Here is a 12,203-nt window from a genome sequence, read left to right on the forward strand (position 1 = left end):
TGTGGGTGGCTGGGGCTTACCCACCTGCTTCTGTACCCCTGTCTGTGTGGCCACCACCTGTCCTTCCTGATCACTGTGGACTGCACGTAGCTTCTTCCTCCCTCTGTGCTGGGAAAACAGCTGCTAAACGACACAACTGGAGGGGCTGGGCCAAGTTGCTCAGAGCCTCTCAGGCCAAGAGTGCCTGCTCTGTTCTTCTGCTGAGATGGAAATGGAGCAGAACAGTCTTTCTTGGTTCTTACTGCACTGCCCCAGCTTGTGTTTATCTTAAGAACCCCACCAGGCCACTCTGCTACCTTCTGAGCCTGAACATACCATCACCTTGGGAATCCCTAATGCCCACCTCTAGATCCCACAGGAGGAGGCAGAAGCCTATGTACCACTGTGATCACTTGATACAGAAAGCACTGAAGTGAGCATCACCTGTACTTCCGGGCAAAACCTTGACTGGGTCCTAATGGAAGCTATTGCAGGCAATTACTCTGAGGTCCAGGAAGTAGTGCTCTGGGGTCAGGAGCTGGGCCGCTGACTTGAGGGTGGGATGAGTGTTGAGGGTGCCGACAGGCACACCGTAGTCCTTCAAAGATTGAGAATAAGATAGGTTGAAATAAGAAGAGGAACCAGGTTTAGAAGGAGGTCGCAAGTGGGCAGCACGTAGAGTTCATTCGTTCCTTAAGCAGTCCTGCACATATGCTCAGTGCCGGGCACTTGTTCCATGTGGTGGGACTACTGTAATGAACAAGTCTGCACCCACTGAAGTTGGCATTCTAATGGAGGAGAAAGAACAGTTAAAAATAGTAACTACGTATTAAACCTACCATATCAATAGCAAACATTTTCTATAGGCCAAGTATTGTCCTTAGTATTTCATATATATTTGTTCATTTAACCCTCATGACAGTAGTCCTAAAGGAAGAGTTGTTAGTACCCTAATTTTATAGATGAGGAAACTGAGGCACAGAGAACTCAAGTACCTTGCCAGATGGGGACAGGTGTTGGAGGGGATGGATGTATGCGTTGGGGGAGGAAAGGAAGTCCCTGTTAGCCACTTTGAAGTGAAGGCTTCTGTGGCCTCTAGTTTAAGTTGCTTGTTTTTAGGTCGGAAACATGTAGAACCCAGGAATTGCTCATGCTGAAGCATATGCTTTTCTAATACAGAAAATGTAGTTGTTTGGAGATTTTTTTCTTCATCACTGTTGGAGGGTAGCTCTAACTGCTGTGGCTGGTGGCGTAGGCCCTGTCCCCAGAGCCTGGCAGGAGAGGTCACGTCTGTGACCGTGCTGGTATTTGATATTTCCTACTGAACCCTGGGCTTCACACATGCTGTGCTGCCCTCTACCACTGGCCTCGTTACACCCCTAGCCTGAAATTCTTTACCTTTGAAGCTGGCTCATCATACTCAGTGGTTTGCTACCTGCCTGAATGTTCTCTATAAAAGGGAAAATGAAAGACAACTTTGAAAGAAGCTCTCGGAAGGCAGGCCTTGATGCGCCAGCGTGGGGCCAGCGGAGAGAACCAAAAACTGCTGATCAGAATCACATGCCCAACCTAGCATGGTCAAGAGGAAGTGAGGTCCTTCTGATTGTACATCAAGGCCATGGTGAATTCCTTCCAGGAAAATCACATGTGATTCAGTGGCAGATTTGCAGATTCACAGCTGGCGCCTGAGGCTAATTGGGGCAGGAGAACGTAGTGGTTAGGAGCCGGGGCTCAGCTTGGACTTGCTTGAGGCTGGTTCCCTCATTAAAAGGCTGTGCAGTCTGGATAAGTTGTTCAACTTGTCAGAGCCTCGGCTTCTTCCTTTATAAAACTGCAGACTCTATCTTCAGGGATTACTATCAGGAGTCCCGGAGATCATGGATGATTTAGGTCAGAACAGAAAATGTTGCCCAGGTGTTAACTACCACTGTTGTTACTATTAAGCAGGGCAATAATAGTTATAATAGGTTAACTTTTTGTACAACCAGATAGAAATAATTGTTTTAATGCATCTACATACACTTTCATATTTTAGCCTACCCTTTGGAACAAAATAAAAAGGTGGATGTTGGCAAATTCTGAAAAAAAAGAGGGGGGCGGGGGCTCGGGATATAGCCCAGCAGCACAGCGCCTGCCTGGCAAGTGCAAGTTCCTGAGCTTGTTTCCCGGTACAAAAACACAAAAACAAAAAACATGAGATTCCCTTTTAATCTGTACCACCTTTCGGAAATCCACTCTCGGTGTTTAAAAAGAAAATGTAAGGACGAAGAACAGAGAAGATCTCTGCAGAAGCCTCTGGGACAGGCTGCCTGAGTGCTCCGGACAGCTCACTGTCAGGTGCTGCCTTTGGTCCCCGCCCCACCCCACCAAGGTATTCCTTAATGAAGGTACATAAATGGGTTAACACGGAGAGGCAGGAGTTAGGACAGAAACAAGGATCATGGAAGCAGATAAATTAGCCAGGGCACAAAACATTTCCCAGAGGAGAGAGTGTTCCTTTGTAAGACAGTGATGTACATGTCAAGAAATCAGAAGCAACATGCCTTTTTTCTGTTGGGAAAACTAGCTAATGTCAAAAATAAATGTTTGCTGTTTAAACTGTTGGCAAACTGATTTTTCACTAAGATAAGCTTCCAATTTCTAAATAACTTACATTTTCTTCTTGAACATATTTTCATGGTGCTATGATTTTGCCTGTGAGTGTAATTTAGTTTTGGTAAGGAAAAAGAAACAAAATTTATAACCATACCTAGTCTGATTGTAAAATATACTCTTAATGACAGCTTTTAAGCTTTTCAAAATAATCCTTTCTCATGACAACACCAACGTGAGACAGAGTCCTCCAAATGAAAATATATTGAGAAAATGAACTTGATACTTTTCTCTTTTGTTTTAATAGAATCCTAGAAATTGCAATTTTCACACCCCAGTTGAAGAATTTAATTTTAACCATGCAGTAAGAAAATGAGATAGAAGTGAGCATAATAAAAGTCTTGTTTCTTAAAGTTAAATGAAAAAAAATCACATCCTACAATATTTCCTTTATGAAGCACTGTGCCCTTGCTCAATGTAAAAAATTCAATTTGAGAGAAGGAATTGAATAACGTATTATGTTTTTAATATGTAAAAGTCCATTCTTACACCATTCTTACACCCATTGTGTCACTGATGGGTAAGGATGAAATTTGAAATAGGTTCCCATTGATTGCAAGGAATTGACTTATTGTAAGGGCAGTTGAAGTCTCAGAGACATAGTACAGTAGACATACCACGAGAGAAGTGAGACCCGAGGAATTCCAACCTCAGGGCCTGGCCAGGCTTCACAGAGGCTGGCACTAGAGTGTAAATTCAAGGGGCTTCAACTTCCAGGAGCTTGCACATCTTTCCTCTGGCTGTGCTATTAGCCCTGGTGAGTGCATTTCTGTTTCCATCCACATCTCTTCTCCCTACCTGTTATTTCCATTCTGTTACTCACACTTGCTTCCTTATAATTGGATGCGTTCATGACCCTGTTTTATGACCTTCCCCTGGGCAGACTTTGAGGTGAAGATCCTATGGCCCATTGCCTGAATCTCTCTTCAGTTCCCAATTAAAATGTTTGAAAACAGGAATCTCATTGCCTTAGCCTATCCCTGTTTGGGCAAAGATTTGTATATCTGACTGTATCATGGCTTCTGACCGGTGTATGGGGCAGTGTGCCTTCTCCCAAAATCTGAATGTTTCTTAGTGACGGGGTTGGTAATAGAGATAGTGGCAAAGAGGAGCCATGAAGTTCAAGATTCAGTCTTTCTTTAATGGGAGGCACTCGAGAGCCCAGTTCTTCCCCCAGAGGGCTATCGGAATGGCATGCCCTTGGCTGACTGTGCAGTACAAAATGACTTAGGGGTTGTTGGTTTTTATTCACAGGGGGCTGAAGAACCTAAACTAAAATGGGAGCACATCACGACTCTCATCGTGAGCCTCAGAGAGTTCGTGAGGTCTACTGACCGGAAGATCATAGCCTCTACACTGTCAAAGCTGAAATTAGAGCTGGACTTTGACAGCCACGGCATTAGCCAAGTGCAGGTGGTCCTCTTTGGTTTCCAAGATGCGGTAAGTGTGATATTTTGGCAGTGGTTTCCCACAAACTCCGTTAACATTAGTATGAGAAACAGGGTTTTCAAGTTTTGTTCTTTTCTTCAGTAATTTTTGTGGACTCTATTCTGTTTGGATGAGAAATGTGAGATATTTGCCCATCTGTTTGCCTCTAAGTATTAGATTTATTATTTTGGACATTTTCATCTCCCAAAAATGGATACACATAAAACTGAATCACCATGGAAAACAGCAAAACTTATAATAAACATCTTCCGTGGCTGAACTTTCTTCTTATGAAATCATGTACTCGGTCACTATTTTGGTGACTTTAGCAACATAGCACACTTTAGTCATGCACTTTGAAAGCCAGCACTGCGCAGGAAATGCCATCTAGTGGCCATTGCAAAAAATTTTAGCAGTACACACTGGAATGGTCACTGTTGAATAAGACTGGTAATATTTTCCCCCAGTTTTTCCCTGGTTTCCATACAGAACATTTTTAACATGTTTGTTTCATAAGTACCCACTATGTCCTGCCCAGACCATCACCGAGTGAAAATTAATCCACATGAGAATTGCTGCGAATTCTTCTACAACTGAGTTGCTATGCAACACAAATTAGAAGCCAGTCTTCTGCAAAACTGAAGCAAAACCCTGGGTGTTTTTCTTGGATAAGACTCACTCGTGGGACTTCATGCCAAGACAACTTAAGAGGGCCCCAGAAGGCCCTTACGTGGTCTTCTGAGGCAGAAAGAACAGTTCTTCATGGTGCCTGTGCTGTGAACATGGGAGCACGTTGTATAATTTGATTTAAATTCCGAAATTAATTCAGTTCTAATGTGTTTACTGCTTCTCTGTAGAAGTATCTTCATAGTTACATTTGGAGCACCGAATGACCTGTAAATTATTAAAACCCAAATATAATCCTTGAAGAGCCTCTAGTGTTTTCTTTTTTTTTTTTTTTTTTTTTGGTTTTTCTCCGGTACCGGGAACCGAACTCACGACCTTGCGCTTGCCAGGCAGGCTCTGTGCCGCTGAGCTAAATCCCCAGCCCCTCCTCTAGTGTTTTCTGAGACACTGTGTAAGCACTTAATCCTTCCGCTATGTGGGAAACAGGGGCTGGGGTCCTGAACTGATTGCGGTCATAAGAAATAAAAGCAACTGGAAAGCGTACCACTAATACTACACGCTAAAGGCATACTTACCCTACAACTAGGGAAACCCAAGCATCTGCAGATAGAGTGAGACAATTTAACTAATTTGCACTTACCCACACATTTGGCTTCCAGTCTAGAGGTTGGAAAGCAAAGTGGCTGTAGAATTCAAACTGAGAGTTATTTAGTTGTGATTCTAGGCTTTGGGCCCAGGTCAGACACAGACATGTACACATTCATCCCCATTTTTGCTGAGTCACTGCCAGGGATGGGAATGAAGCCAAGGGATGGGCCATATGTAATGTATTATGTGGTGATGAGCTACAAGGAGCAGGCTGTGGCTTTAAGAGATCTGTCTTCCACATTGTATGACTCTTGAGAGAAGTATTTAATCCGCTTTCTGCACTGTAACAAACACCTGAAGTAGTTCAACTTATAAGGAGGAAAGGTTCACTTTGGCGCATAGTTTTAGAGTCTGTGGTCATTTGGCCCTATTGCTTTGGGCCTGTGACGGCATAGAACCCTATCGCAGGAGCACATCACAGAAGAGGCCTGCTCATCTTATAGCAGCCAGGAACAAAGAGAGAGAACAGGCTAGGATCCCAATGTCCTCTTCAGTGGCATACCTCCAGTGACGCAATTTCTTTGCACTAACCCATCTTCTAAAGCCTCTGCCTCTTTCAATATTGCCAGAGGTTGGGGACTAAACGTTTAATACATGGCCTTTGTAAAACGCTCCAGATCTAAACTGTAGCAGCGGGGCTGGGGATTTAGCTCAGCGGCAAAAGCGCCTGCCTGGCAAGTGTAAGGTCGTGAGTTCGGTTCCCGGTACCAGAGAAAAACCAAAAAAAAATAAAATAAAATAAACTGTAGCAGCAAGTAAGTGTCACTCACTTTAATCAAATAAGCAGTTAAATCCTTTAAAGAAATGAAGGCGCCAGGATAAACTCAGTCTGAAGAATTTCCTGGAACAAGTGGGAACCTGGAAATGGTTCACTTCTTTGGTAGCAGCTACTATGAGGAAGTCTTCCTGACTCCTTATATAACCTGGAGACTTGGTGAAGATGGACCAGTGGCAGGCCTGAGCAACTCACACTCCAGTTTTTGACATGAGCTTGTAGCCAAGTTGCCATCTCCAGCTTCTGCTAAGGTTTCTAAGCAGAGCCTTTCATAGCTTTATGATAAAAGGTGGTTTGTAAAAAAAAAATAATTAGTGCAGCAGCTGTGCAGTACACATGGGGAACATACAATGGGATATAGTTCAGTCTTTAAAAGGAAGGAAATTCTAACATATGCCACAAGAATGAACTTTGAGAACATGCGGAAGCCAGTCACAAAAGCCAGATATATATGATCCACTTGTAGGAGATACCTTGAGGTGTCAAATTCACAGAGACAGAAAGTACAGTGGTTGTTTGCAGGAACTGTTGTGGGAGCATGAGAACTTAATTATTTAATGAGTTGGAGTTTCAGCTTTGCAAGAAGAAAAGAGTTCCACGGATGGGCGATAGCAACTGTAGCATAACAATGAATTTACTTAATGGTACACTTAAAAATGGCTAAGATGGCAAATTTTACATTGTGTGTAACTTCCTACAGTTTTTAAAAAGAAAAAAGGACAGACAGAAACTACACATATTTATTTCAGTGTCTATTTAAGTGTGTAGAGCATTACCAGTCACTATGAAAAGATGTCCTTACAACAAAGATTGTTCCATAAACTGGTTTTCTGGAAGATTCTGACATGATTCTCCCATTAATAGAGACATAAACAAGAGTGAGAAAAGCAAGCCGCGCACTGTGGCAGACCTGTTGGTAGCGCATAAATACCAATTTCCCCCCTACTTGCTTCAGCAGAGTATGCTGAAGCACTTAGCTGCATTAAATGGTAGCCATAACATATAAGGATGATGCTTACTTTTATTTAAGACCCTTGACCTTTTTCTTCCTCCTTTCCCCACTCCACCACCCACTCTGCAGCTGCATATTTACGTTCAGTACTGGGGACTGAATCCAGGCTTTGCACATGCCAGGCAAGCACTTTACCACTGAGCTACATACTCTGCCAATTTTAAATTTTATTTTGAGACCGGGTCTTGCTCAGTTGCCCAGGTTGGCCTTGAGCTTGTGATCCTCTTCTTCAGCCTACTACCTACGAAGGTAGCTAGGATTACAGGTGTACACGAGAGCGCTTGGCTTACAGCTCCATATTCTGGATCTAAAAGAAGTGACATTCCCATTTAACCAGACCACCTTCCATGTAAATAACTTATTTCCCTCCATGGGGCTTATTCAACTTTAATTTGAAGTGGCAATTTTTAATTTGTTTTCTAGTGGCATGAAGAAATTGCTTAAAATTCAAGGCGAAGAAACCTTTTCATTATTTTTGTAGGTAGAACTTAATCCAAGTAATTGGACTTACTGTGTCATTGGCAATTAAAAATTAAAGACGACTAAATAAAACTTTTTTCCAGGTCAATAAAGTTCTTCGGAATCATAACATCAAGCCGCACTGGATGTTCGCCTTAGACAGTATCATCCGAAAGGCTGTGCAAACTGCCATCACCATCCTGGTTCCAGGTCAGAAATGTTTCGTTACCCCACACACATTCCCTGCTTTCATATTTTACCTGCTGTTTAGCTCCCATTTTTTATATCTCCTTAGTGTGTTTAGGGTCATGGTTGCCTATTTTAAAAAACTCATTTCTGAGCCAACACATCCATCACATTACCCTAGTGCATACGGTCTGAGCAATGGTACCTCAAGCACCATGTTTACAGTACATAACAGACTTGCTTTGTCTTTAAAGAGCATTTCTAGGGGTTGCAGTTGGAGCTCAGTGGTAGAGCACTTGCTCAGCATGTGTGAGACCCTGGGTTCAAACTGCGAGCAAACAAATAAGTGAATAGCATGTTTGGGTATGAAAAAAGGAGAAGATTAGGTCAGCCAAGTAAATGTACATTTAAACATACACATGTCTGTGCCTACAAATACATTCCTGTGTCATCCTTCACCAGTGGTTCCCATGTTTGCCAGTACGTTAAGTGATGTAAAGAGCCCTTTAAAAGTACAGCTTTTGGAGTCCCATTCCAGGCCAGGTGAATAAGAATCTGCTGGAGATAAGGGCCAGGAATTGAGTATTGAATAAAACAATTTATTTATTCATTCATTTATTTAGCAGTACTGGGGAATTGAATAGGGCCTTTGCACTGACTACATCCCTGGCCCTTTCTATTTATTTTAAGATGGGGGTCTCCCTGGATTGCCCATGGTAGGCTTGACTTTGTGACCCTCCTGCCTTAGCCTCCCAGATTGGTGGGATTACAGTTATGCACCACGGTATCTAGGTAAGATTGTACTCTTTTGGAGAAGTTTTAGATTTACAGCAGAATTGAGAGAGCAGTACAGAGATTATCCATATACCAGCCACCCCCACAATGTATAGCCTTTCCTGGTATCAACAGCCCCTACTCAGGTGCGTGTTTATTATCAGTGAACCTGTACTAACACATCCCGGTCACCCCAGGTCCATAGTTTCCATTAGGATTTGCCCCTCATGTAGTACAGTCTATGAATTTGGACATGTACAGTAAGTTATCTGCCAGTATGGTATCATACAGATTATTTTCACAGCCTAGAAGTGGCCTGTGCTCCATCCACAGGAGTCTGGATTTAATATATCTTCCTGATCACTGATTCACAGACAGGTTTGGAAATCGCTGGTCTCGACAGAACCTCAGCTTTATTGGCAGCAAGTTACAGAACGTAGTGTTGAGGAAACAAGGCTTCATGCAGTTGTGTATTCACACTGAAGGCGAAACCCTCAAAATGTCTTGCTAGTCTATCCATTAAAAAAAAATTTTTCAGCAAAGCTCTTCCAACCGTGTACATGGTTGAGGCGTGGAACAAAGATAAACAGATTTCTCCATAAGCAGATACATTTACATTTATATTTATGAAACATGTTCTAGTATTGTCCTAATTTTTACCTTTATTATAAATTAAAAAGGGTAAGATCAATATGAAGTAAAGTTCAAATCATTTACAAATGGCATCACAAATTTTTAAGTGCATGTCACCCCCAACCTTTGCAGATTGCACAATTCTGTCTTCCCTCAAAATACTGTTTGACTTGTGAGTGAAGGCACCAGTATCAATCTTTCTGTCAAACATTTGTGAAAAAAGTTGGCTATGTTGTTCAGGTTGGCCCCAAACACACTGTGTAGCCTAAGCTGGCCTCAAACTCATGGTGACCTTCCTGCTTCAGCCTCCTCAGTACTGGGATTATACCACAGCTGGCAGTAATGTCTTAAGTAAGAAAGAACTATAGGCAGAAGTTCTAATAACCCCAGACCTGTTCTCTTTCCTGGCACATGCCTCCAGCCCTCATCCCTCCTGTCCTGTGAGTTTTAGGTCTCAGTTCAGAAGGCCCCTCCTTGGTGCATCCTTACCTGCTACCCAGTCAAAAGTGGGCTCCCTGGGCTATTGGCCACCGTTGGAAGGAATTTTCACACACTGGGACCCTTACCACAATTGGAAGCTATTGTCTCTAATGGCTGTTACCTTCAGTGGTTTCTTACAGTGTCTTATTCTATGCCTAAGCTACTGTCCATCACAGTGCCCGGAAAGCAGTAGACCACTGATAAATATTTGTTTGAAATAAGTAAATGAGCTTCACATGATTAGAGTAAATTAGGGTGGAAATTTGCCCGACTTAGAAAAAATATAGAGAGGCTTTGAAACATGATTAGCAGTTGAATATGAACCTAAGGAATTCTTTTTCTATGAAGTCAACAATAAAGACACAGTAGATAAAAAGGAATTGGTGTGTATCACTGAACGGCCCAGTTTGTAGGCCGCGAGTTAAACAGTAATGACCTTAATTAAGGATACCCACATGAGTAAAAGACAGAGGAATCGTTTTGAAATAACATGAACAGTATATTGATCTATTCATTTAATTTTTTTAAAAACATTCCTTTTAGGGGCTGGGGATTTAGCTTAGCGGCAAAGCACCTGCCTGGCAAGCACAAGGTCATGAGTTCGATCCCTGGTACCGGAAGAAAAACAAAAAACAAACAAACAAGAAAAACCAAAAACTTGCCTTTTAGTGCTGATTTACTAAATGCATCATGGTACCCTGGCATAGAAAGAACATTAGTGGAAACATGGTAGAATCAGAGCAGTCTACAGTTTAATTAATAGTATTATATGAGGTTATTTTCTTGGTTTTAAAAGATACATACCCTATTCATGTCAGATATATTAAGGAGAGCTGTATGGATGAAATATGAAATTCTCTGTACTGTCTTTGCAACATTTCCATAAATTTTAAAATTCTTCTAGAATAGAAAGTTTAAAAAGCAAAAGATAGCTGTTTAGGAGACTGAGACAGGAGGATCACAAGTTTGAGGCCATCCTGGGCAACTTAGTGGGACTGTCTTAAAATTTCAAAAGGGCTGGGATATAGTTCAGTATTAGAGTGCTGGCCTAGCATGTGCAAGACCCTGGATTCTGTTTTCAGCACTGCAAAAATCAAGAAGCAAAAGTAGCTGGTAATCACATAGTGAGCGAAACTGCAGTTAGGGAGGACCCCAGGAAAATGAGAACCAAGCTCTCTTTGCATGAGTTTCCATGGTGGGCACTGCTTAACCTAGCCACTTGTGGAGTGTGCACAGCATTCTTTTTTCTGAGGCCTATAGATGGAAACCAGGGCCTTGCACTTGTGGGGCAAGTGCTTTAGCACTGAGGTGCATGTGCAGCCTACAGGGCCTATTCTTTATGAGAAGTGCCCGCTGAAGAAAGTTGTTTGTGCTTCCACTGTGAAATTGGTTTCTTTGAGCCCACTAGGTGTTTCTGGTTTTGACAGAAGTTACCATCTGAAAGCACCAAAAAAGAAAGAGAGAGAGAGGAAAGGAAAGGAGAGGGGAGGAAAGGGAAGGGGAAGGGAAGGAAAGGGAGGGAGGGGAGGGGAGGGGAGGGGTTTGGAGAATAGCGTGAAGAAAGCACTTTTTGTATTCTTGTCTGTGTAGAGGAAGCGAGTATTCACCGTACACCAGTGCACCAGTGGAGGGGTACGTGAACAAGGGGAAGATTTCAGTCACTTGTTACTGCCAGCAAATTTCCAGATGTCCCTAAAAACTTTGTGATACAATTGATATACAATAAGACTACATTTAAAAATGACTGCCTTCAGATGGCCCTGATAAAAATTCCTTTTAGATAATAAAAATACTATAATTAGCCTATCAGATTTCAAGAGACATATTTTTTAAAAACCCTATAAACATAGAATCATCCATATATATTCCTAGATCTGTCTGCTGAGAGGACCCAGAGCTTGGTTTCTAAACACCATCCTTCAGTGAAAGGAATGTGGGCTCCCTGCAGGAGCTGCCACTGCCAGGGCTGAGGTAGGGGAGATACAAAGTGAGCCTGGGACATCTTGTGATGCCAAAAAGTAAGAAAGTGTCCAAAAACATGAGGGCTTATTGAAAGGACACTGGCGCTAACTGGAAGGAGCTGCCAGTAATCATCCAAACTAGAGCCATTTCAGCAATAAAATGAAATAAACTAAAATGAAAGAAAATAAAAATAGATGGATTTAGTTCTGTGTCAATCAGCCTTCTATCACTATAATGAATTACTGAGATAATCAGTTTATAAAGAGAAAAGGTTTATTTTGGCCCAGAGTGTTAAGGTTGTTAGTCCGTGATTCTTGGCCTCCTGCTTTAGGGCTGTGGTGGCACATCATGGTGGGAGTGCATGGCGGAGCAGAACCACTTCCTGGGCAGCAAGACAGAAGATAAGGAAGAGATGGGGGCCACTTTGAGGGATGTGTCCCCAGTGACCTAGGCCCCTTCTTTCTTTATTTATTTTAAAAATAAAAGGAGGAAAACATTAACAGACAGCCTTTTACAAGTTAGCAAAAGAACAGTACAGACAATACAGAGTTACAAAGTGGTAGGAAATTAACAATGCTTGTTGTATTA

General features: G+C 42.2%; 1 protein-coding gene across 1 annotated transcript in view; it reads left to right on the forward strand.

Annotated features, from left to right (window-relative positions):
* The window catches only part of Map3k5 (mitogen-activated protein kinase kinase kinase 5), a gene marked incomplete in the record, with an annotated part of 214,421 nt that overhangs the window by 180,052 nt on the left and 22,166 nt on the right, over positions 1-12,203 (forward strand). The window contains 2 exon segments of the mRNA XM_005390462.2: positions 3,886-4,071; positions 7,685-7,790. Of these exon segments, the coding sequence (XP_005390519.1) occupies positions 3,886-4,071; positions 7,685-7,790 (292 nt within the window).

This window comes from Chinchilla lanigera, unplaced genomic scaffold (genome assembly GCF_000276665.1).
Source record: "Chinchilla lanigera isolate Chin_1 unplaced genomic scaffold, ChiLan1.0 scaffold00038, whole genome shotgun sequence".
Classification (NCBI taxonomy): Eukaryota; Metazoa; Chordata; class Mammalia; order Rodentia; family Chinchillidae; genus Chinchilla; species Chinchilla lanigera.